This window comes from Apteryx mantelli, chromosome 3, assembly GCF_036417845.1.
Source record: "Apteryx mantelli isolate bAptMan1 chromosome 3, bAptMan1.hap1, whole genome shotgun sequence".
Lineage (NCBI taxonomy): Eukaryota > Metazoa > Chordata > Aves > Apterygiformes > Apterygidae > Apteryx > Apteryx mantelli.
The window spans coordinates 19,628,505-19,655,213 of NC_089980.1; the positions used below are offsets into that span (position 1 = coordinate 19,628,505).

The 26,709-nt window shown below is 43.4% G+C and overlaps 1 protein-coding gene across 1 annotated transcript in view; it reads right to left on the reverse strand.

The window, feature by feature from the left end:
• Window positions 1–9,998: 9,998 nt before the first annotated feature.
• The window catches only part of HNRNPLL (heterogeneous nuclear ribonucleoprotein L like), a 30,574-nt gene continuing 13,863 nt past the window's right edge, over window positions 9,999–26,709 (reverse strand). Inside the window, exons 4-13 of the mRNA XM_067292839.1 lie at window positions 25,613–25,698; window positions 23,108–23,204; window positions 22,947–23,019; window positions 18,768–18,839; window positions 16,853–17,070; window positions 16,559–16,680; window positions 15,931–16,132; window positions 14,921–14,978; window positions 14,697–14,795; window positions 9,999–13,314 (exon numbers count right to left, since the gene is read on the reverse strand). Of these exons, the coding sequence (XP_067148940.1) occupies window positions 13,259–13,314; window positions 14,697–14,795; window positions 14,921–14,978; window positions 15,931–16,132; window positions 16,559–16,680; window positions 16,853–17,070; window positions 18,768–18,839; window positions 22,947–23,019; window positions 23,108–23,204; window positions 25,613–25,698 (1,083 nt within the window). The 3' untranslated portion in view covers window positions 9,999–13,258. The remainder of the gene's footprint in view (window positions 13,315–14,696; window positions 14,796–14,920; window positions 14,979–15,930; window positions 16,133–16,558; window positions 16,681–16,852; window positions 17,071–18,767; window positions 18,840–22,946; window positions 23,020–23,107; window positions 23,205–25,612; window positions 25,699–26,709) is intronic.

The following is a 26,709-nucleotide window of genomic DNA, read 5'->3' on the forward strand; positions in this document are numbered from 1 at the left end:
TCATGTGGCATGACTATTTTCCTCCAGGCAGGATCTTTGCAGAGTTTGTATAAACACGGTCCACTTTCCATCACACTGTTATGCAAGAGCATAACAAGATGAGGCCACTTTTAAAGCTTGGGACAGAGTGCTAATACACCTGCAAACGCCAGGGCTGCCTCGTTGCAGAGATACTGCTCTGTCTGAAGCCAGCGCTCTCCTGCCAGCTTTGCCCGGAGGATGCAGCTGCTTCCTCGTCTCCTGCTGCATGGTGGGTTTTGACCTGCCTCTGTGTCAAAAACAAGACCAGCCAGGACAAGCCCTGCAACCAGGGAGTATGCACACACGTACAAAATGCCAGCATGGTGAAATCATTTTCCACCCAGGCTTTAAACTGCTTTTTCTCATCTGGCTTGGGCTTCTCGAAGTATCTCAGGGTTCAGGTCCCCTTGGTGGCATTTCCTGATGGTTCCTGAGCCCAGACAAAGCCACCGCAGAGAAAAGACTTTCCTACACCCCCAGACTCTAGCTCCCAAAGCTCCCATCCTGGATGAAGAGGAATGGCTCCAGCTGTCACTGCGACGCCTGTCAAACGTCTCACTGAGATAATCGCACCAGCTGCCGAACCGTGCTGCCTCCCTCCAGGGCGCAGAGCCGGCTCTGCTCCAGTAGTGGATGCAGCAAGGCACTTGGCTCGAGAAAGGAGGAGTCCCCAGCGTTGTCCACTCTGTCAGCGATACCAAGCTTCAGTCCCCATTAGCAGGGCTTTTTCTGGACAATGAACAACGAAACGATCAGATTAACAGAGCCAATTTGGCACGGGAGAAAGTACTCCGTGGTCACGGAAGCATCATTCTCGATTTGGGGTATCACTTGGAAAAATGCCATGTAGACATGTTGCTCTTTATTGTAATAAAATAAGACTGACTGCTTAATGTGCTGCTGGTGTTTGCTAGGAAGCGCTCCCATCAGCACTGGCTGTAGCTTTCACAAGAGGATATTTGTCCTTGCTGCTTAACCGATCTTTCATGTTGCAGGCCAGCTCCTGCTCTGCAGGGCGAAGCATCGCTGCCCGATACCGATTTGAGCAAAGCAGTGCTGCTTTACCCCGGGGGAGAGTGTTTTGCATCGCCAGAGCCCTGCGCAGGCAGGCCTGGCTGTGTAAGGGCTCGAGTATGATCACCCTGGCGTACGAAGAGTGCTAATTACGCAGCAGCGTCTACTTGCATCCTTCGCAGCGACATGACTCTGGCTCTGCTGGGCGAGATTTACAGGTCTCGCAAGGAGGCGGGCGGTTTATTCCCAGAGTTTCACGTGCCTCCTTCCCAGGCAGATTCAGACCGGCCGCCCAGAGATGAGCTGTGCTTAAAGGAGGGATACCGACATGCATTCCCACGGCAGTAACCCAGCCCAGGCGGGACCCGAGCTGCTTCTGGCAGCAGTGTGGGCTCACTAGAGGGTGCTGGGGGCACCCTGCAGGGACGGGGTGACCTCTTGGCTCTGGTGTGCACCAGGACCCGGGTCTGGAGCGCGGTCCTTAACACATGAGTGAAAGTGCCTCTGGCATGAGACCAAAGGCTGGGGTGAGTCAAGGGTGCGAACCACCAGACCGTGCTCTGCAATCTGAATTCCCAGATCCAGTCTAATCTCTGGGCCAAGTCTAGGACACAAAGCAGAATGCGCCGTTTAATCTTTCTGGATTAAATGTGGCGGATTTAATTAGCTTTAATCGACTCTCGCTAAAATCTGCAACGTGCACTAGCAAAACAATGGTTAATCTTTCTGCGGGTCCCTTTCCATGCGGCCGAGCAGCATCGTAGCCACGGGCAATTGCAGTGAAACGGGAAGCCAAGTTTTTGCAGCACTCAGATGGTGGGGCTGAGATCGGGGTCCCGTCACGGTTGGCTGCGTGCCGGTGCGATTCAGAAGTGCTCCCGCCTGCGCAGTTCCTGCTCCCGGGCCTGCTCGCGAGGCAGCCGGCTCTCCGCGTCCGTCTCCTGACTTGCAGGGACCGCGGAGGGCTGTCGGGAGAGCTGCGACAGCTGGGGGTCTCCCCTTGCGGGGCTGAGAAACTTGCACTCATGGGCCAAAGTGAAGCACATGTGTCTTCACGGAAAAGCCCCGATGTGCTCCCAGGGGACGCTCACCAAGAGCACATCTAAGTTCTCCAAAAAACACTGCTTTTTCCGGAAGGGAGATGAATTCGGGTGCTGTCCTCCATGCTAGGGCCACGTTGGGTCGGTCTCTATACCAGGTAAGTCACAAAAAGCACCGTATTGCACCGGCTTTGGTCACGCTTTGTTAGTTCGACAAAAGAAGAGCTCCAGCAGCTTATTGCAAGAAAAAAGGCATAAAATGGTTTGGCAATGTTAGTCGGGGCGGGGGGCGTTACCTATTCTGAGCAGATCAAGTAGTGTTAATTTGAGAGGTGGAGGGAGGGCATTTCTGTTCCTTTCCCGGTTCTGCCCGCACTGGGTAAATGCAGACGGGCTGGAGGCTCGGCTGCCCAAACCCAATTCGTTTGCGATCCAGGGATTAAGATATGATCATTTGAACTCCGATTAAACAGTGTATGAGCTCCACAAAGGACAGCTTAAAACATTTGGAAAGGTGTTAAGGAAAAATCGAGTGGGATTATATGACAAAATAGCCGCATTAAGCCAGCCCGCCTCCCTGGATCAGGTGAAATGGGGCACCGGAGAGCCTGCTGGCAGCGACGGCCAAGCCTGCTGCGCGCCTCGGCTTTGCAGCATTTCAGCGCTGAGCAACTCGCTGCAAGAATAAAACCAGGGCAACCTGCGCTCGGGGAGAGGTCAGCAGTAACTCGAGCGCCCTTAAGGCCAGCCAGCCGTTCCCCAGGGTTTCGCTTCCCACGCGTCCAGATTTCCCGCGGGTTTCCTGACCTCCTCCGCGTGCCTTTTGCTCTGCGACGCCTTGGGAATCGTTAACCCAGTGCTGTTAAATGGGATGCAGCCCCGGGTGGGCGGGCGGGCGGCAGCCCCTGCAAGCAGTGCCCGGCCCCGCGTGGCTGGCCCCGTCTCTAACACGCTGCTTCTCCTCGCCGGGGAAGGCAAGGCGGCAAACGCCGGCCTGTTTTCGAGCCAGCCGCCGTCGCCTGGCAGGACCAGCGGCCCCGGGCGATGATTTAATGCCGGATTATATAACCGAGCGGGGCAGCCGTTACATTTCCATCCCTGACCTCAGCCCTGGGACATCTCCCACCCGGAAAACGGCCCGTCTAATCTTTCAGACCTTGAGGGAGCAGCCTTGGGCACCTGACGGGGCTCAGGCACGCAGCCCGGAGCCCGCAGAAACCCCCTGGCCGAGCTGCTTTTGCAAATTCCCCGCTCCCAGGTAGCCAGCTAAATAACCCCCCGCTGGCGCCCATCTCCCCGCGTGGACACGGCTCTGCTGGGCGGCTGGAGAGGGTGAGCTGGATTAGAGACCTCCAGGGGCCCCTTCCCAGCAGCACCGCGATGAGCCTGCCATAAAGCAGAGAGCAATTATGCACCAAGCTGAGCCGAAAGCAGCCTCTTGGCTTCAGCCGTTGACATCGAGCGCTTCTGCTCTCGCACGACTTACAGAGCTGCGCTTGCTCCGGGATGCAGCGGGTTTTGCAGCAGCCCAAGCTCGGAAGCACATTTTGCAAACGGCCAAGGCCAAAAAAAAGGTTCAAAGGGCGAGACGAGGAAATCCGACACATTAAATCTGCAACGCTGTCGCCAGCTGGGCAAGGGAGCGGCGCGGAGCAGCTCCAGGCAGAGAGCTCACCGAGGAGCGCATCCGGGCGCGAGCGCTCCCTTATCGGTGCTCTGAGTTTATCGGGCCGAGGGCCGGCTGTCCGCGAGCTGGAGTTTCGACCGCGCTCAAAGGGCAGGAGCTCAGGGTTGCTCTCGCCGACGTGATGAGCAGCCCCCGAGCACAAGGGCAGGTCGTGCACACACGGGGCTACGGTCACGGGTCACGGCCCGGAGGCTGGGGATTGCTAGAAATGCCGGACAAACCGAGCTTTGTTTCTCTTTTCCCTCGGGGAGTTGCAAAATCCGCGGCCAAAGTTAAACACTGAAGATATCCCGACCTCTGGATCCGGGCTGAGCCTTTGGAGAGCACGGACAGCTCGACCAGGCAGAGCCCATTGCCCTGTCCTGAAAGGAGAGAGCACAGGCGAAGAGTAAACTGAAAAAGAGCAAATCCAAAGGGAAAGCAGAGCGGGAGAGAGCCTGGGCTGCAGGCCGGGAGGGAGGCAGGGCAGGGGCACGTGTGCCTTGCGAAAGCTGTTCCTCCTAAGCCAGCCCTGAAGCATCAGGGCTATCGGCGTAGGTTTGGAGGCACACCAGCTCCCTCGGGGAAGGGGGATGAAGCAGCCTCCCTGGCCTGATGGATTAAATCGCTTACACAAGCGGGATCAAATCCAGGTTTCTGGGCTACCCGGCAGAGCTGTTTTGCAACTCCGTTCTCAGGAGAGGGGTTGAGGAGGCGTCCGAGAGCTGGAGGAGACGTTCAGGCCTTCTCCTGAGCTTTCCAACCCGGTGGGCCTGGAGCAACGCACCGGATGGAGATGGGAGCAGCTGATCCCGGCCCTTAGACCGGGGCTCCACAGCCCCCGACTCGGAGCGGAGGGACCTGCGTTTCTTGCTGCCACCTGCTGTCCCCTGCCAGCAGGGCAGACCTTGCCCAGCTCTCCTGCCAGCCCTGCCCCAGGGACCCCCGAAAGCCTGGCCCTGGGCTGGGGGAAAGGACACAGCAGGCCCCCGTCTCCAGCTCTGGGCACGTTGCGTTGCTGCCTGAGCTCTTCCTCGAGCGCAGGCAGCTGAGACAGCTCAGCGTGAGCAAAGCTGGCAGGAGAGAGGGGAGCAGCTCTCACAGAAGGATCCATTTGGCCACTACAAGATCAGTTTTGGGCAACCTGCAGACAGCAACTTTACTGCGGGGGCTAAAATTGTCCTTCTGATGTGTTTTCAAGAGCGCTAAGAGGGAATTGGCTAATGTTTGCTCTGCAGCTTTTCCTAGGGGGAGATTTAGCTTGTTACAGCGAGGGTTTGCTCTTGAGGGACACTTGAGAAAGTTAAACGAAATCTGGTCTTCCAAGCACTGAAACCCCGCTCACATATGCCTTCGCAGAGTTCACGTGGCCCGTATCTGATTTAGTTTCCTTCATTTTGGAGGTGTGTGCACACAGTTTCACCGATCCACTTTAAAGCAATACTCTTAGTTAATCCGGATTAACCTCAGGAGTTCCCAGTGGCCTGGTGAAACACAGTGGAGAAGGCAGGTATCTAGGGCAGAAAACCCCTTCAATGCATTTGCTAGACCTCAGAGGAGGCTGGAGACAAAGTCATTTAGAGAGACCATCCCTCTACACCCAGGTAGATGCTTATTGAGGACCGTGCCTTGTAGACGTAATTCATCGTCCATGCTTCCCTTGGTGATCTTCAGCTGGGACTGGCTTCGTTGCGATGAATACTGGTTTCTGAGAGCAGGCAGCGCCGAAGCTCCGTCCCACCGGTAGCGCTTTCGCATGCAATGCTCTCCTTGCGCCAGCCGGTTTCTGATGCCGCACAAACACACCAGCAGAAAGACACCGTCTTGCAGACGATCAGATGTCGGGTGCGGAGAGGCCAGTCCATTAAAACGCTGCAGGCGTCCAAGCGCAGCAGAGCTGCGGTGCTTGGCCCCAAGCAGGACCCTGCCGGATCGTGCCCGTCCCTCCACGGCAGCCTTTTCTGTTTCAGAGACGGACAAGACAATCCAGACTGCAGCAGCTGGGCTGGGCCCAGCCTGAAGGGATCTATACACCTAAAGCCCTTTTTTCATCCTCTTCATTAAATACCGAATCATTTATTTATAGGCAGAAGTCTGTTATGAGAAGTCTGTACAGAAATAATCAAAAACTGCCCTTTCTGCAACAGCTCTCCTATCCGTCGCTGTCCTCACCTCCTCGCTTCCACCACCTTCCCCACGCAGCCCAGCAAGGGCCCTGCTTTGCCGCACCCGAACAACCAGTGCGGGACTGTTCCTGTGGGAAACGCCTTGGTCCTCACTGACCTGTCTGAGATCGGTTGTGTTAGGATAAGGGCAGGCAAGTGCCCTATACCTGCGAAGACCGGCACGTTCCCCAAGGTCAAGCAAGCTGCAGGTGCACGCTGCAAGGGCGAGCTGCGCCGTTTCACCACTCCACCAGGAAACCAGAGAGACCTGGCAGGAGAACAACGGGGAAACCGAAGATCTTGGGCCTTGCGCATTCATCATGTGCCAACGGGCGCACGGTTATCTTACACCAAGTCCAAAGCTACCTACATAACAACAAAAAGGAAAAAAAAAATCCACATTACAGCAAGGAGCCCGCCAGACATCTGTCTGCTAATCGAAACCCAAACAGGCTGTGCTGCTTCGCAGTCCACCAGCACAAACGCTCGTGTTTGTTCTGTGCTCCGATTGCTGGCATCACCAGGAGCCAAAGGAGCAGATAAGAGCAGGTGTCTCCCGAGTGCTGCAAGGACAAGGGTGGGCAAGTTTTTGAGCTGCTACTGAAACTAGGAGCTCTGGGCAATTTGTTAGAGCTTCGCCGCGCCAAGGGAGAGTCCCCAGCGTGCTGGGCTCGCCTCCCAGCTGGCAGACCTCAGCTCAGACCTTGCTTACACGGGACTTAAAGCAGGCACACAAGAGGATGCCATTGCTGGGATCCACTCTGCAAGGAGGTTTACCCTTAGCAGGCCGTTCTCTGGAAAGCGCCACAAGGCCAGAGTTCCCCGGAAGCTGCGTGTTTGCAGCTGGCAACCCACCATTCCCCCACTTCTGCCATTCTCGGAGAGCACGATCAGCTCTTCCTGCCACCCGGGACATCCCTGCTCTATCTATTTCCCAGGCAGTCCCAAAAACAGACAGATGAACCAGCGCTGTTTGAAACCTTTGAGAGATAAAAAGGAGGAACTCCGTATCTTAAGATACAATTTGGTGGTGACGAGGCCACGCAGGATGCAGACGTCGCACGTGACGGCAGGGGTGGACAGCAGCGGCGCTCGAGCACAAATGGCGCGGTATAGCGCATGCTAGAGAAACCATGAAAAGCAGCGTCAAGCTTGGCTGTGAACTTGGGGTCCATACCCCAGAAAACTGTTATGGGGAAGTACTATCACCTTGTTTCTCTTCACAGAGGGAAACTTGTCCTTTAGGCTGCTTGGACAGTTTGATTTATCATTATAAGAAAGGTGTAGCTGAAAGAGCTAGACTGAAGAGCATGTTATTCTGAAAGGCTTTGAAATAAATCAATAGCAGAGTCCTAACTTGAAATCCTGTGGTTAGTTTTTGTTGCTCCACGTTAAAAGAAGACAAGAAGCAGAAGACAGACACGCAAGGATTATTAAAAGGCACAGACAACCCTTCCTTCGTCTGCACAGCAGCAAAAAGATGAAAAGCCTCCACAGAATTACTAGGGAAGATGAACATAGGTAAATATAACTAAATTATTCCAGTTTAAATTCTACCTTCAAAAGTCAGAGCTTGTTTTTAATTTAAAACTCCCAGAAGAGAAATGAGAAGTGAAAGCTCAGTGTGGGGGATTCCCACCTAAACTAATGAGGAAACTTGATTTAACCATGTTTCAGACAGAAGCCACAAAGTAACTTAAAAAAAATATTACCCAGGTCAGACTCTTTCTCAGGTAGTCTTCCAAAACCTTTGGGCAGGATGCTTATCTAAAGCCACTGACTTAATCTGATTTAGCAATTTCAGTGCTGTGGTTAACGGAAGAGGAAAATAGAAGCATAATCTACATTACATGCAAATCCCTTCATCGGTGCAATACACAGGCTGTAAGCTTACACTTGCATGATGGAGAAAGCATTGGCTAACACAGCCAAAGCCTGCTGTATTAACAGCCTAAGTAACAGAAAATTAGTTCCAGAGAGGAAAGTTTTGGTAAGCAAGTACACCAACTAATAACTTCTAGGGGTTTTTGTTGTTTTTTTCTTGGACTACTGCACACTTACGTTTGAATGAAACAAACACTTGCAGCTTAAAGGAGGGGAAGACCACAAATGGAAACAGTGGCAAGAAGAAAAAAACCCCAAGTCACAGCTTATATGCCATTGAATAATTACATACCACATCCTGCAGCAACTGCTAACCTCAGCCACCCCCCACGCCACAAGCCCATTTTAGCGCTACGTTCTGGCTACCGCTGTCCTGCTCCTGGATCCCGGATGCTCTGGCAGAGAGGGTTAATTATTTTGCCTCCGTAACGGACCGCAGAGCTGCTGGCGCTCTGTCACGTTCCTGCAGGAGCATTCATTCCCCTGCGTGAAGGCCCAACTCAGTCTGCAGCTGCTCTGCGAACACCAGCGAAGGAAAAAGTAAAATAAATCGTGCCAGAAATGAAGAGCTTGCATCAGCAGCTGCAAGGGGCAAAAGGAAGAGCGGAGAACCCGTCTGAATTAATGCGTGGCTCTAACCCAGGGAGCTGGCTGCGAAACACAGAGAGGTTTGGCATAGGACGGATACCAAAGCTTTTTAAGCACAAGAAAAGGGGCTGAGGTTACTTCCTTTAGAGGATCATAGCCAAAGCACGGGGCAAGGGAACTGGCTACGTTAGGCTCCCCCACATCCTGGGGGAATTACAATCCCCGGGGAAAGGAATCTTAGATTTTTAACAGGGAGGGAGTATTATGCATAAGGAGACTTAGGGGAACACAAATATTGTGTGCTTTTAACTCGATGGTACAACTATCTAGAAATGGAAATGCTTCAGCTTTTATTGTATCAGATGCTTTACTGGTAAAACTTGGGGACCTCACCATCACCACCCCCCCGAACACTTTATTTTCTCCTCAGACTATGCTCCCTGCCAGCTTTAGAAGGAATCGGAACAGTAGGTTAGGCACGTCACCACCTGCGCACAGCTGATCACCCCTCTCCACAAGTGCCAGTTTTAATGATGCAATGGAGAACAAGATACTACCTTACTCTTTAGTGAGCACATATAGGGTGAAACAGGTGAGAAAACACAGGACTTTTTTTTTTTTTTTTTTTTTTAACAGATGCAGAAGGACACCAACTATTCCTCAGCTCAGACTTCCTTGGTAAATAAAATCAACATTTTTCACATTCTAGTCCCCTCCCAGACCATTGAAACAGTAGGCATAGGTAGGTTGGGATAAAGCCTAGATTAATTTAAAACATGTGGTCTTAACAATTAAGAAGAAAAATGACACAACAAACTAGAGGAAACGAAGGAAGTGAGGAACACATGTCTTTGAAGACAGGACAGCCTTTAGGTGAGATCCCACACATCAGGCCACTTCACCTGGCTGCAGTTTAATATCCACCTCCTAGGTGGATCCAAATTCACAGATTTGTTTTCTGAAGGTTGACAGATGTTTATAGCTGGCAGTATATTTAGCAGGGAAAATGAACTCTTCTGTGACAACATGCCAGGGCGTTGCTCGGCCATAGCATCAAACACGCGTACTGGCACGGGTAACCACCACGAGACAAGTGTCACAGCAGGACTCCAACGTTAACTTTTGGATTCCAGACCTGTAGAGGCGAAAGGCTTTGAACAGTTGCATCTAGTTTAAGGTCGAAACCAGAATGATGATATTTTCCACTTCAGGAACTCTTCACAGGAAGCTGAGCCCATACCCAATGTTTTATTTACCCGTGTCTTCTCACACGCTATTTCTGGCCAAAGCCAGGTTAGGTCAAACAAGATTTTAGAGATTAATATCACCTCTGTAAGTGGCAGAAGAAGGCAAACCAATACGCTGCATAAATATAAATAACTGGAGTGGCTAAAACCCCCAAGGAGCTACAGATGCAAGAACACACCATCTTCAAAAGAAGATGCAAAAAATCCAAAAGATTTTTAAACACATCCCAGAGATGAAAAAATATTTAAACAAGTGTGTTTGTGTTCCCAGACTTAGGTGTATTATTTAACAGAAGAGACTGAGCGTCTCTTCCTAAGCCACTGTGAGATTCAAACAAGTTCAAGCTCTGTTCACAAGAAAACACACAGCAAGAAAAAGGAGCAAGTTGCATTTAATTACAACAAGGAGGGTTTCAGCCAGTTACAAGCCAGCTTACCCCAAACATTATCCCTTACTGAAAGACAGACTTAGTGACACCACATTAAATTGCATCATTCCTTTTATAAAGCAAAACACCCAAACATTTCCTAAATGGTTTCTTTTATATCCTTTCTTATATCACCCTAGCAACACACTCTACCTACCTTACTGTGGTGGTATAGAAAGTCAAAAAGCAACTCTTCCCACTTCTTCCCCTTATAAGGGGAAATAAATAAAGATTATGGTACCATGAGAGAAGATGAAAAGATCTCCACTTCAATATATCATCTACCTCCAATGAAAGGTGGTCAATTAGAAAAAATAAGCTTTTTTTTTTTTTTTTTTTTTTTAAAGAAAAACATACTGGAACTGTCATGAATATATTACAATGCAAATGTTAACTGCTTACACGCAGGAAATCTGCATAGCAATGTTCACTAATTTGGGTGTATGGCTTATGCAAAAGGGACAGAAAAATTGCATCAAGAGACCTTAGTGCTTTAATTTAATCTAACAAGTACAAGTGGTAGGCTGCCAAACACCACACAAACCTCACCCCCTTGGAGCAACTCTTTACCTGTCCCACTATTTTGGCTCCATTCTAATGAGCAAAGATTATAGGTGAACGTGGACCCTGACTGTGGAAGGAGACCACCAGCTTAATTCCTCCCCTAGGAGGAGCACCCATCCATTTAGGCCCAGGAGAACCTATTTTCTTTTTACAGCAAAATACTATCAAGGAATCTTTCCTATTCTCAACTTTCACATGAACGCAATGATTGTTTTAAGGAGAAAGAAGTATGAACAGTTTCTCAGTCTCCTCTCTTCTCTTCCCCATGTGGTACAGGCTATTCTCATTTGGAGAATGGGGACCTCCAGCTGATAGAAAATCCTCTCGGAAACGCCTAGAACTAGTCTGTCCTCTGTCTGATCTGAGCAGCCACAGGAAAGATGCCTTTCATCAAGACATCTTAGGCACTGAAGGCTGTGATCCATGGAGAATATGGTAACATTAAAGTGCTTTTCTATAAAAACCTGAATGTTTTAGGGTCACTCATCCTACATCCCAAACAGGACCAGCAGATAACATGACTGTTTTTAATATTCAACTACAAAACTTCTGACTTCTTGAACTACATTAATACTAATACTAATGCAAGCTATGACGAGAGAAACACGTTTCCACAGAACATTCAAGCTGACAGAAGAGAAATGAATGATTGGGAGAAGACCTTTTACAGTCAAAATGCTAGGCAGCGCAGAACGTTTCACGAGCACCCAGCATTTCTGCTGGCAAAGGGCAAGGTACGGCATGTAGCCTTCTCGACTGGAGCTCTCCAGAAGCAATTTCTGAGGCAGAAGCAGTGAGGCTGAAAGCAAGTGCCCCTAAAAAGCAAGTCTGCCACAGACCGGGCGGGAGGCCATTATTACTCCAAACTGTATGCAGAAGGCAACATGAAACAAGGGCTGCCAAACGAAGTGCAGCTGTCCGTCCCTTGGTTCCTGGTACGGACATATTAGCAGCATGCTTTGAATTCCTGAAATACTCATTACCAGAGGCATGAACGAAATGGGGGTAGCCAGGATGAAACCGAATCATTGCTGACTGGAAAACCTGAAGGACAGCTGACTCATTTTCCCCCGTCTGGTTAGGTGTTTCTACCTTGAAATTAAGAGTGGGGAAAGTCTAGCCTGTATTTAAAGATGTGTGCAATACCCACCGTCTGTAAACAGACTGCAACATACTCTCTCAAAGGCAAGCGTACTTGCATGAATAATCCTGCACTTGAAGACAGGACAAAGAACATGTAAGATAAAATGCAAGATAAAATGGCTGATAAAGTAACTTTTCTTTGATCACTAAGAACAGATTGAAAAAAGCACTAAGCAGTTTGTTGCATATTCAGAAAGGGGAACAAACATGGACAATGGCTTCCAAACGTTCATGCTTGGATACCCATTTCTGGGGTTGGGCCCGAGTAAGACGGCAACTCCAGTGCTGGAACAGAGAATTGAGGACAAAACAAATCATCTTCCCCAAAACAAAATATTTCTCATTTAATTACATGACGTGAAATTAATGAGAAGCATGTTAGTTGAATCCCACCTACATTAGATCAGTGCAAGTGAGAAGCTAGCCAAGTCTATTCACCCTATGCATCCTTTTATCATCATAACAGAAGTATAAAATAAAAATCAGACAAAAGGAAACAAAACACTGATACAAACATCAAGTGTAAATCAAATTAACAATCCAGGTATGAGACAGTATGGTGGGGCTTGCCTTTTGTTTTAACTACTTTTACCACCTTTGTTCTGTTGTGATCAATCTTCTGTTCTCACATATCCAACTTTTACCATTTAATAAGTCATAACCAATATTAAAAAAGTTAAGAGGATATGTTAAACACCAAAGATTAAGTTTAAGTTATGGAAAATGAGGATGAACACACTGATACAGGCTTGCAATTTTAATTTTAAAAAGGCCCCTACGGTGGGACTAGCTATAGATAGCATCATGCTAATGCAAATGGAAAATAGTTTTTTTTAAAAAAAACAAAAACAAAACCACTTTAAATAAGTATGAATTCACACCATACACGTGTACATACTTATTATTTTCTACGTTAGCTTTGTTTGGAATATAAATCAACTAAATCTATACTACTTAAAATTCAGTATGTGCAACATTAACCTGATTTAAGCATTTTATAAATACAAGCTTTTTTAGTATTTATTGCAACATACTTCACTACTTAACATACTGAAAAACAAGTTCTACATTTAAAATTCTGATGTAATAGTTCTATCTGCCAATTAAGACTACAAATGGAAAAATACTTGCTAATCTTCAACATCAAAAATGCAAATAAATTTCATTTTTTGAAGAAAACAATTGACATTTTAGGGTCTGAATGGTACACTATCTTGTATATGTTACTGGTGTTTCTTTAGACTTTTGAAAGTATTACATTAATGAAATACAAACTTTGTAGTTAGCTTACAACATGTACTTCTCAGAGGCAAAGAGGAAAAAATCTGTTTTGTATTTATGAAGGAACATCCATTTATTATAAAACAAGATAAAAGATATTAGAATTAAGTTGAAACAAGGCAACGTTAGAGCAACCACTTTAGAGCTTTGTGAATGAAGTGTAGTTTCAGACTTGCAAATCGAGGTGAACGTAGCTCTTAACATGCTGTCCTCTTCTCTATAAATGGGATGAAGTAGAGAAGCAAAGCTTCAAGGTATAAGGGTTGGAGCCATCTGTCAGGAGGCAAAGAACATACTCAGTACACTGCACTCTGTGGCGCTCTTGCTGATCAAGGCACCTTGCACAGTCTGACAAATTTACCAATTCTGTAGGTTTAATGCTTCTCCCAAAAAAGAATGGCCTGCAGACACCTGTTGCCCTGTAAACAGGGGTTTGGGGTTTTTGCATTTTAATAGTCTACCAGCGGTTTTTTTTTTTGGTAGAGAAACAAAGGGATGGATTTGATCGCAAGGGAACGCAGACAGCATTTTAACTGTTGAACTGTATGCAATAAAAAGACACCCTACCATTATTATTGCTCCTCCTCCCTTCTAAACTATTTAGAAAAATCAGTACTTAACAGGCAAAAGGGCACAGATAGATAAGGAAGTCAAGACTCAGCATGTGGCACTTCTGTCGGAGATGGGGTGGCACTGGACAGTATTCTACATCTTTGACAGAGAGAAGGAAGAGCAGGCCGTCTACCCCTTCAGGCCTCTCCAGAAAGCAAAGCATACAACCACCCCTCTCTATTCGGAAAGGCTGCCAAGGGCCACAGACAGCAGCACACAGTTACTACTCTTAGGTCACGGAAAATACGTCCTCCTGGCTCGGCCCACCTCAGGCAACCTTATTACAGCAAGTCCTAATCGGTGGCCCTTGTTTTAACATACTCTGTATTTTCCTCTAATAAGTAGACTTGATTCTACATTACGGTATGTCTTTTTTCATGTTAAAAGAGCAAATTCTTCTCTTGTCTGTACCACCTCTCCAAAACGACAGATAAATACAAAATTGTGAGGAGTATGTTAACAATACCTTAAGAAAATTCCTGCCCCTGAAGTAATTTCAGTTCCTTATCAAGAGGATGGACAAAACGGTGGGGAGCATAGATAAGAAAGGTTTAAACAAACTATTAAGACTTGCCAGGAAGAGACAAATTCATAATAATTTGGAGAAGATAGTTTACTGTAATAAATGGAATTATTGCAGAAGTTTACAGATATAATTTGGAATCTAGCCCCGTGCCTAATAGTTTAAACTATCTTTACTGTACAGTGCAGATCTGGCCCACTGTGCATGTCTAGCAGGTGAACACCCTCTCCACTCCTATTAGACTGAGATAAACTCAGCTTGGCCCCACAGTTTGACTTGTGAGGAAGATTCTCATTCAGAAAGAGTCTAATGGATATTAACCTATAGAGGATTACATAATATACTATATACATAAAATATACACACACACACACACACGTACACACACACACAAAAAAGCAATTTTTAGCTGCAGAGATGGAGCTACTGAAGCCTCACATTTTACAGCAAAGACAATACCAAAAAAAAGAAAACATGTTTGTTCTTTAATAGAAATAAAAAATGAGCAAGATTGACTTACTTGGGACTCTTATCTGGTAGTGATTAAGTACGGTGAGGGCTTCCACTGCATCTGTCTTACATTCCCATTCCAACAGACCAGAGAGTGTTTTGGCAGAAGCTGTCAGAGTGAAGAAAAAAAAAGGGGGGGGGGGAGAAAGGGTATCAGTAATGTCTGCTGCCAGTGTATGCTCTTTTCAAAACCAGAGCTTGAAGAACCCCTTGAATAGGTCAAGATTTACTTACGTTTTGGATCAAACACTTTGTATTTAATAAAGCTGAGAACTTCATGATCCTCACATAACTGCCACAAAAATAAAATAAGAGGTAAAACTTCAATAAAAACGCACATAAATACTATTTGCAAAAATTGCAACATTTCCTGGAAGAGACACAAAAGAAAATACTGACTCTTTAAGAGAGTTTCCATGAATTTATGGCAAATGATTGTTCTGAGAAACACTAAGATTGGAAACTCTTTAGAATACCATTCTGTAGTCTGCAAAACAGGGCTTCTATATCTGTGCTCTCATGATAAATATAATCTTATAGGCACAACACAATTATTAGAGTACAAATACCACTATTGCCTCAAACAAAAGATATCTAAGTAAAAACATCTTTCTTTTTGACATTCCCACTGCAATTCAATAGCTCAGAAGTCACACACACAGACACACCATTCATGAACCAGAATTAACTTTCACATGGAGACTGAAAAGAAGAATTCACTGAACTGTCATCAGTTGTACTGCTGCCTTCATGTAAGAGGCCTAGCATCACATCCAGAATGTTTTTAAGCATCCAGAATTCATTTAGGACCCAACTATGCAAACTGTTCCATGTGCATGTTTCTCGCCATTCCGAAACATCCTAGCAGTCATTAAAGCAACCACCTCAGGGAGCTGATAAATCCCTTGTGGACTGTAGTCTTGCTCTTGTTCTACATGTCTTTTCCACACAAACCACATTAAGCTCTTCAACTTTACTTCCAAAAATCTTGTTTCTCATAATAACAATATAAAAAAAAAAAGAGAGAGAGAGAGAGAGAGAGAGAAAGAGAGAGAGGTGCCAGATATTGCAGAAATATAGCAACTTCTATATATAGAGGCTACAAGCCTATTTTAAGAATCAATTATCTTCCAGTTGCTATCCTATAACTATCCCAGTTATTTGCTTTTTTAAAAGTAACACAGGGTATAAAGCTAGGATGAAGCCCAGTATCCCTATATGCCGCAGTCGTTTCAGTTGCCTACCTTTACAAAGGTTTCTTCAGTAACACACAGGGGTACATTATAATAATGCAGCACACAAGAGGGTGGTTGGATGATGTTCTTAGATGCTTGGCCAGCACTGGTGAAGCGATTGTTCTTACTCATTGCAAAATCCTTGTAACTACTTGTGCCATCCTCCAGCTCAAATATCTGGCTTGGAACTACTGAATGCTGCTTGGAAACACTGGAATTTAAGGATATACAGTTAAAGTTTCTTAAACAATTAAGACTTTGCACACAGAGTATCGATGGAATTGGAACAGAGCTGACATTTCTTTTCAACAACTTGAAATAAAGGGAGAACAAGATGAGCTGGATTTGATATCTTCCTTAAAAGCTGTGGAAAGGGCGATAAACTGTATTCGGTAACATGTCTTATTAACAGGCAAGCTAGATAACGCCTATATACATTATTAACATAAGTTTTTACTGAAATGGTCAGCTGTCAAATTTACAACTTATTTGTATTTTACTCAAAAAAAAAAAAAGTAGTTGCAAATAGGAAATCATAACTGTAACAACGATGACAAAGCAAGGGGATACCCTCCCTCTGTAACCTCATCACATCTCCTCAGTAGCAGACTATTAAAGTAATAAACTGCATATTTACCAGACATTAAGCCTCTTCCCAAATAATTTGACATTGTTGAGATGTGTGACAGCTCTTTCTACAGCATACTCATCGCCCATTTCAACCAGTGCTGTGCCTGGAATAGTCTTCATAAATTTCACCTGAGGTAGATAAAGAAAAAATGACAATGCAATGAACAGCACAACTAAGGATTTTACATATTGTCAGACAATATTTTTAGATCATCTCAGCCATGTCTTTTCCAAAACAACTAAACTGACATATTTGGCTTCAGTATAGCAGCCTCTAAGTTTCTTATAAATGATGCCTTACCTTCTCAATGTTTCCATACAAGCAGAACAGGTTGAAGACCCTTGAACAGTTCATCTTTAGCTGATGCAACCCACTGACCATAACAACTGAACCAGAAGGATTTCCACCATGCATGTAAGAGGACGATGCCTGGGGCAATGGATAAGCAACGAGTTCTGGAGTGTCCCGAGATCCCATTCGGTACCGGCTCGGTAAGGGCAATAAAGGACCATGTGACCCTAAGGGGATGAGAGATCATGTTTTTGTGTTACTTGAAACACAAGTTTCACTACTTAATCATGCTTTGAAGCCCACATATATAATGCATAATTAAAAAAAGAGTACAGCAGTTCCATTAACTCTTTTTCTAATTTTAAAAAACAAGACCTCTTCTGTTCCCTTTAATGTTTTGAGTCTGTTCTTATATTACCATATAAGAAGGAAGATGTTTCATAGTATTGTTTTATACATGAGCAACAAAGGTATTTCACTAATCATTTTGATGATTGATCAAGTTGCAGGTTATACCCCTCCAAAAAGTTTGCTTAACGCAGTCTCTCCCCCAGCATCCTACCAAAAATTTAAACATAAAGCCATCAAAAAAAAATATTTAAGATAAAGTCATCTCTATAGTCAAGTTTACCGATAGAGCTACGTGGCACCAAAGTAAGTATTATAAAGGAGGAAGGAGAAAACAAAACAGAAGCAGCTATTTTTTTTGCCTGGCATCAGGAGACAAGGTGATATAGCTAGGTTCTGTAGACAAGACATTAAGACAGAAGACTACCTTTCTGCAAACAGCTCATTTGGAAAAAAACACAAGTACCTAAAACTCAGCACTACTACAAACAGAAGCCGTCCTAATTTCCACTACAGGTGAAATGATAGGTTTCACTGAATGAAGCAATTTTTTTTTTTTTTTAAAGGAAGAGACACTATTAGTATGCAATACTTTACTGATATTTTCTGTAAACAACAGAAAAAAAAAGGAGGTTTGGAGAGGATCTCTGTTCTTCTGAGTCGATAAATAACATGGAGTATAAAAGGCACCTTTTGCAGTTTTTTCCAGCAAAAAACAGTAATGGAAGTGAGACAATGGTAAAGGAAGAGGTAACCATATTAGTTAAGGTGAAAGGGTACATCAGAAGTGTACATTGGAAGAACAAACTCCCCTCCCCAAAAAACAGTGAATACAAGTTGGAACTTGAAAATTCTGCAGATTTGAAGAGCCTTTGGAAGACTAGGTAGAAGGTTGACCTACGTGGTAAAATAATACATTTACAAAGAAAGAGGCAAGACAAACCACATTGCCTCTGACAGTTAAGACAGTAAATAAAGAAAAGTCACATCTAACCCTTGATACCATTTTCTCATGCAAGTCATGAGAGTGGTGGCAGATCTTTATGTAGATAGCACAGGTAACAACTGCATCACTTGCTACCTGAACTTTATAGCAGTAATTCTAAAACATCCTTCTTATGTAGGGACATGGCTGTACTTTTCAGAATCAGCTACATTCAGAGAAACACAAAGCACACAAATAGTAGCTCTGCATGCAAAACCAAAGAGCTCTGGGTTGCACTAAGTCATTTATCAAGCTGTGTTGCATTTTCTAGAAGAAAGCTGCATTCCCAGTACAGATGTTATTTTCTATCCATTGCCTATGGTGATGGCAGCTGACAAAAAACATTCTTCAAAGAAATACATTTGTAAAGCCGGATGCTCTCCATGAAAATAGCGTTACTGTAATAAGTGCACTATGGATTTCAGTCTACCACTAGCATTTTTAGAATATGGACTGACAGCACCACATGTATAGTGTAATATTGAACTATACATGCTGTAGAGAAATTTATGGTTATGCATTGTCTAAATATTTAGAATTCCACATAACATGTGCAGAAGTTATTGCCACCTGCGATCCTACGTTACTTACCATATCCATCATGTCTAAATGACGATGGGTGCTCTCCCAAAATAGCTTGCCTCTGGCGGCCCTTCCCTCTGTCTAACATGTGGGAAGGGAAAGAAAACAATTTAATATGGACAAGTATGCACTTGATTTCTCAAGTTAAGACACAGTGCTTCTATATAAGAAGCAAAAAAGTAATTTGAGTCCTTGTTAACTTTATAAGCAATTTCTCATTCGTTATATGTTTAAAACCACAAGCTGTAGCCCTTGGACACCAAAATTAAAAGATTCATCTGTATAATAAATACCACTTAAGTTGATTGGGGAAGGGAGGGGATAGTGGCCAAAGAGATGCAGACATTTAAAGTCTATGGAAATACCCAGTAGTTCTCCTAAACAGACATCGCACATTATTATAGATAACACCATACAGCAGGATTTACCTATGCGTCTCTTAAAACAAATTTGAAATGCAGTACTTTTGAAAGACAGTACCTGAATCATAATATTAGCTTCAACAGCAACACATTTTCAAAGTGGGCTTCTTTCAAGAAGTTTCAGCATAAGCCAACAACAACCTGTATTACACGGTTTCATAATCAGTAAACAGAGAGCATTACATATGTGTACATATATATTTACAGAACACCTACTGTTTTAAGGGCATGCTGAAAGGATTGTACACTATTGCATTATCAGCAGCATATGACAGGTCAATTGAAGAAAAACATCACTGAATAATGCACTTAACCAATGGTCAATCCTTTAAGAAAACCCAGTTCTCTATGATATAAAGTTAAGCAAGGGGTCTACATTACTGGAGGAAAGCAGTGCATCATAGTCAAAGCAGTGTTTTCTAATCAGATACATGCTGCATGGCAAAGAAAATCTGAACTTTTTTTTTTTTTTTTTTTTTTAAGATAAGCAACAAATCATTTCTCACATTTTAAAAAAGAAATCTGTTCTTGAAAAGCCACATTGAAAAGGTGGGACAAAATATTCAATTTGCGACAGTTCCCCCAAATTCAAATATGACTGCTGAAAATGGCATCTCCAGCCCAATGCAGCTGGAGATGCTTCCCCTGAAAACCAGGAACTATTCACATTAGGCAATACACAGTGGGAGATGAAAACCCGTGTGCCCTTTCTCCTCAGGATTTTGAGGACAGGTTTCAAGTCAGACAATTACTTTGGCAATAAAGATTCGAGAGCAAAGAGTACTGACTGCTTTCAAACATACAGAAGGAAGACTACTTTTATCTGCAATTGATTCCCCAATTAAATAAAGTTCTGTTTTCCATTCCCCCTTCAGGGTGACAGCTCTGAACTTCTTAGCTGGGGAAAGTAGATGGGCAGTCTTAGTGGTTATTTTGAGCATTTACACTGTACGCAGTAATAATCTTTCAGAAGAATCAGCTTTGTAATTCTAGTCCGTGGAGCTGAATCCTTTGAAAGTGTGCACAGTAAAGGACTGCAACCTTGGAATAAAAAGTGCTGGGAGAGCATAGTTTGACAAATATTTCCTCCTGGTGGCAGAGCAGTCCACTGCCCTCTCCTTTCACCACACTTGTTGCTTCCTTGAACTAAGTCCCTTGATTGTGCCAGTACAAATATTTGCACAAACAGGCAATGAAATAGACCTAAACACTGATCTATGTTAAAAATAATCCTGAAAGAGAAGTTTTATTATAATAATCCAGCTTTTTTTTTTTTTAATAAATCAGATTCTTGAGCCTCAGGGGCAGCAGTAGGACAAACTTAGGGGAAATACAGAAGCTGAGTAAGCTGGTATTACCACCAAAAGAAATGCCCAAACTATGGTTTGAGCTTTCTGTCTAAGAAAAATATAAAAGGACAGGCTTTTTTTGGTTCAATCTAATGCAATATAGTAGCAGGCATTTGTTAGGAAGCCTACTTAAGTGGAGAAACTTTCAGGGGAAGTAAGTACTTAGCTACCAAACAGAACTAAAAATAGTCCTTTTAAAAAATCATTAGCAAAATGAATTTCCTCTGTGCCTTAAGCTAAGGGGGTGGGGGAGTGAAATTCTTACTTCAGTGGAAACTTTGTCACTGCATTTACTGATTGTATTGGATTCTGCTCAGAGCTTGATGTCTGTTCACACAGAACTACAGTAGCCTAACTCTAAGTTTCAGGAGATACATTTCAGCCTACAAGAAACAAACTTTGGTTTCTTTGAGCTTTTACTGATAGAAAGGATGTACTAGCATGCTTGTCCTCAGAATAAAGCTCCTCTGGGCTAAGATTTTGTTTGCTGAACTCAGAACCCCACCAGTAGAAGCACACATACTAAAACACTTACAGAAAAGTCCTGGATTACTTCGTGGATGTAACTGCTCTAAATACCTGCTTTCTCGACTATATTGCAGAGTTCATTCAACTATTCATATTCTCATTTTTTTTAGACCAATGGATGCAGGCCACAATTAAAGAAAAATCATGGTATATAATATAAATTTAATCCCTTTTTTCTTAGGGTTAGTAAAATCATGTACAGAAAACAGACAGGCACTCAAAGTAACCAAAAAGGAAAAGAGTAGAGTCAGAGTTCTCGAGAAAAAACAAGCCATACCTATGTTAAGTTTTCATTTTCCACTGGGTTTTTTTTGTTTGTTTGTTTGTTTTGCTCGGGGAACATCTAGTTCATACAGCCATATCTATCTGCAGACCAATTATGTAATGTAATTAGATGCATGATGTTATAGCTCAATCTCAAAACATTGCAATAATCAAAAGACACAAGGGTCGAATTAATCCTTCAGACTTTTTCTTGCCTTTGAGTTTCTTCAAAGTCACTTTTTGACTCTGGAATTTGGGAAAAAAACTTGAATCCCGATTCAAATATTCACATTCTACAAGCTGCAACCAATACTGTAGCTCCCTTGTTAACCTTTTACAAGAACTTCATTTTGAAAATTCAAACCCTGCATTTTTAGTTGTACAACAGGTTTACAAGCCCAGCGTCTCTATAGAATTACTTTGAAAGTGCACGTCATTTGAGATAGCCAAAGCCCTGGCTCTCATATAGCCTTTGATGGATAGATACTCTATCTTAGACATGTTGTCTTCACTTGTCTAACTTTACATTGCAAACATTATTGTACATAAGTTACGAAACACTGCACTCGATAGTTACAAATTTTTTTTCTTTTTTTTCTTAAGATAAACGCTTTACAAGTGTTAGGCTACACAGCAGTTTGTCTTTACATGTATAGGCATAATTTCCACTAACATGAGTTAAGCTCTGGGTAATTTTTACAGCTGAGTACTTAAGAGACAATATGCCTGTACCAGGTATGAATCTCCCTGTTCCGAATACTTAAATATAACTGAGGGGACCTATTTGATATTGCACTGCTCAGTCCCAGCTACCTACCGATAAGGATCAAGTTTCCCTATTACTAGACAATATTTACACTGTTAAGAATGAATTCAACTCTCACATACAGCAAGCAATAAAACTTTTACAACAACATCGATGATACCAACAAAAGAGGTTCTTAATTTTGGAGATTCTCAATTTTTCAGTTGTAATTTTAAGGGAAATAAGACCAGCATACATACAAACTTGAACAGAACGGGTACAGTCTATCATGTTATTCATCCCATACAAATCTGAAGTACTGAAAGTGTCCTCCTTTAAAAACTTGTGGTGGTGGTGCATGCAGTATGCAGACAAGGTGAATTGCAAGTCTGAGGTTTTTCAGAGGGTTTGTTTGTTTGGTTTTTTTTTGCTGATGCCGATGTGGTGCATGATGAAGTGTAGAGTCAGCCTGCTGAAGTCCTCTATCCTTCTTAATGCCTCGTCCAACATAGGGGGAAAAAAAAAAAAAGAGTCCTTTCCAAGGAGAAGCAGTGTGCAAGTTTGTAGTTTGTAAGGAATAGTCTGTATCAGGTTTCCTCTCCTCCAAAGAGAGAGAGCTGCTTGGAGAAATGCAAGTCCTTGAGAACTGCGAACGTGCTTGCAGGTGTGGGCTCCTTGTTGAACTAAGTGGCTCAAGCACACGGCAGTAGGGGGCACTAGGGCTCAGGGTTACTTTCCTGGGTTACAGGTTGCTTGTGCGGCACAGCCTTCAGCAGCACTGGCTCGCTTTGGAATGACTATTGCGACACAGCCTGACCACGTGTGGAGGACTGTTATTAGTATAGTCAAACATCTACAGCGATAACGTATAAAAACCTACCTCGTCGGCCCAGATACGGTTTAGTGTAGTCCCAACTATCGTTGTCGTTTCTAATGACATTAAGTCGAGTTGGCTGTTCAAATAAAGTAAAAGTGAAAAAAGTTAAGTCTGGACTATACATACATTGTGAGCAAAATTAAGAGAGAAGGTACGAGCATTACCCTTGCATATTCAATTTTTAGTGTACAGCATCCTGCATAGATATCTGCTCCATTTAGTGCAGCCTTCGCCTTCTGGGCACAAAAAACTGATTCAAACATACACATCACGTTAAGGATTTTTTTCTCCAGATTTCTCCTTCACGCCCCTTTGCCCTAAAATGGTTTTATTTCTGTAGCCTGCATGTATTTTGCCAAGACCATACCTTATAAAAATTCTGAACAGACTAATTTAAAATGACCACAAGGTACACACAGAAAAGTTCCCAAAAGTTCTCAGGTTTAACTCAAGTTCAGCATCTGTTTCTGAGGTGTAAGTGGTGCAAGGTGAGACCATTCATACATTAATAGGTTCTTCGGGGTGGATTATATAGATGCACGCTTTATGTTCTGAGCTTATGCAGTTTTTAAAAGACAAACACTCTAGGTGTGCACAAAACTGAAAGGGGATATTCTGGTGGATTTGGTAAGTTTAATCAGCGGACATAAAAAGTTACCAGCAAGCCTAGAGAATATCTGAACTGTAACCAGAAGGGAAAAGTTCAAGCTGAGTCTTTTGGGAAGGGATGGGAGCTTTGGGGCAAGAAAGCATGACTTAAGACCATGCATGCATTCTTACAGCTAGCTCCAGCTAAAGAAGGATGCCTAGGGAAAGTCATGAGCTCAGTAACTTTACAATGAGATGAACTAAGAAAGAGCACATCTTTTGTAGCTTGTTAGCCAAATAAACCACAGAACCAAAAGATATATTTTGAATGGGGGGGGGGGGGGGAGAAAGAAAATCTTGCATCAAAAATACGACAAGCAGTTTTCTTTAAATCCACTGCTCAAGGCAGATGCATGGACCAGGCCCCAACATGCAGGTTATTTCATATCCCCTAGATACTCCCAGATCAATTCTATTAGTAGCAGAAACATGTGCTTGAGCATGAAGAGCCTTGGAGCACAGCAATCCATGGCCTCATATGTATTCAATAGCATACTGTGCCAGAAAGCCCAAATCCTGCAGCAGGCCAGACATCTTGTGCCATCCTTTGACATAATTCAGTGAAATTTTGAAAGTACTCTGTACTATGTCCCTTGTGCTTTACTATATTCAATGCGGTCCAGCTTCCTCCACCAAGACGTAAATCCACAGTGCAAGTGGTTCAGCTGCCTTGAGCTTGTCAAAAAGAAAAGTGAGAAGAGTCAAGTTCTCCAAACCTCTAAGGTTAGAAGCTGGCTAGAACTGTGGGAGCACATCTGCAAAAGTGATCGGCATGGCAATTAGCAATGAAACTTAATAATTTTTGGAACCTCTTCAGATAAGGCGTGCCTTGAAGCTCACCTAAGACTTTTTTTCCCCAAACTGCACACCTATATTGCTGCATTACTTTGTTCATATTTGAGGGGTTTCTTTCAACTGCTGTTTTTTTCTGTTTGCTTGTTTTTAATAAAAGGCATGTTGCAGATTTCAATCCAAAGGAGAGGCAGTACGGTAGATTTTAAGAGCGTATATACCCAGGATCCTCTCCCACAACTTCCTTACACTTTCACAAGACAGAGAACCACCCCCCCCAGCTATACAAAAAGTCATCTGAACAAAAGAGCGCTTGCCACAAATTTGCAACACTATCATAGCAAGTCAAACCGCTGCCTGTTGGGATGCACAGCTTATGTCTTCCTCAGAGCTAAAGAGCAATTAGTTTGCTTTTATGGAAGTTGGGGCAATTCTTTGTGCCTGGCAAATGATCAATGAAGCCACGGGTTAAGTTGTTAAGTATGTTACAAAAACGCACCAATAAAGCTTGCCACACTGGTAGTAGCTGAAGTCAAAACAGAGTGTGTGAGAGTTCAATACAATTTTTTCCGGGATATCTAATTTCTCTAAATAGCAGCTACAAAAAAGGAGGGTGATCAGAATGGTCTATTAGAGTTTTATAAACTAAGGCTTAATCATATCAGACTTTGGACCTTGCAAACCGCAGTAACACATTAACAACTCTGAACATTCATCCTGCGTACGACATAGTGCTACAAATACAGTAAACAGTATGATAACAGAACAGCAAATTTCCTCAACACATGATAAACAGGTCAAGGAGGCCTAAGTTGGTCACACGTTTCATTAAGTCAGAACAGAAAGATAAGCACTACATATTAGAACTATTTTAGAAGAGTTTAAAGAAGTCAGACTACACTTTTGCATGCCCTTACCCAATCAATCCAGGCAGAAACCATGAAACTTCTGTGTACAATGTGTTGTCAAATCCATGAAATATTTCATGTCTGCAACTATTAGCCTTAGGATCACCTATAAACATGGTGACCAAGAACACTTGTCAGAAAAACAATGTAATTTTGAGACTTTTTTTTTAATCTAAGACATTGTAATTTCTAATATGTATTTGAAGTAAAATAGCACTTATACACGTCATTTTTATAGAAAAATAATGATGTCATCATTCTCATGTTAAATCCCATCTGCAACTGAGAACCTACAGGAAAAAAACAATTCCAAAAGGATATTCAACCATAGCTTGTATTCCGTTTCTCTTGAATATAACAATGCGCTGAACTTTTCCAACAGGGTTGCACACAGTATACAAGACATCCTAAGAAAGATGAAAAAACTATTTTAGTAAGATATGAAATTTCAAACATATTCAGTTCACAGAACATTTTCTTTCACTGGCATTTAAGACCAAAGAAAAAGCTTGTTAATTTTTCTTTCACCATTTTCTCTATACAATTAAACATTTATGATTAGCATTTTTATGGGTTAATTTACTGCATCAACAGGCAGTCAAACGTCTGAGAAGAAAACAGGAAGAAACCTTCTACAAGAAGCACTCAAATGTTAAAGACAAATGCCTTCAACTTTAACAGTGTTAAAAACCAGGAATTGCATCCATGCTTCAAGCTGGTGTTCCTTTTTAAGCGTGCGCTTAGTCTCACCAAAAGTTTCACCAAACAGTCGATCAAGAGTATCCCCAAAGCAGAGCGCCAAAATGACACTGTGATTATGGCATATTTCATTTTGTAAAACTCTGATAGGTGCTTTTTTCCTATTTTTTTAATTTTTATTTTCAGAAAAGTAACCTAGGACAGTCCAAGATGTAAGCTTAGCTAGCTCATCAAAGGGAGAATTTCAATTGGATTCACTTGAAGCAAAGACACTGCAAGTGGTTGCAGGGTTCCTCTACTTAAGGCAGAGAAAGCTTCTGACAGGAAACACCAGATTCATGCAAATCCACTGTTCAAGCTTTGCTTTCATCAGCTCCTCTCTACATTACATGGAACTGATAAAATTCAGGACCATTTTCAGTGCTGCAGGGAAAACCAAACATAAGGAGAAGAGCCCTCTTTACTCCCAACAACACTTCATACTGTAAAGCCCGACCTGATGCGATGGGTAATATCTCAAAGGACGACCTCTTACACCTAATAGAATTTAGACGTTATGGTACTGGAAACTAGCCTCACGTGCGAATTCAACTTGGAAAAATACATCTATTTAACAGAGTATTTAATATATCTAATATACACCCACAGGCAAAATTCCCAAGAGTAGGGCTCAAGAACCTGAACAAACAGGAACTGTGATTTCAGGAAACAATACACCT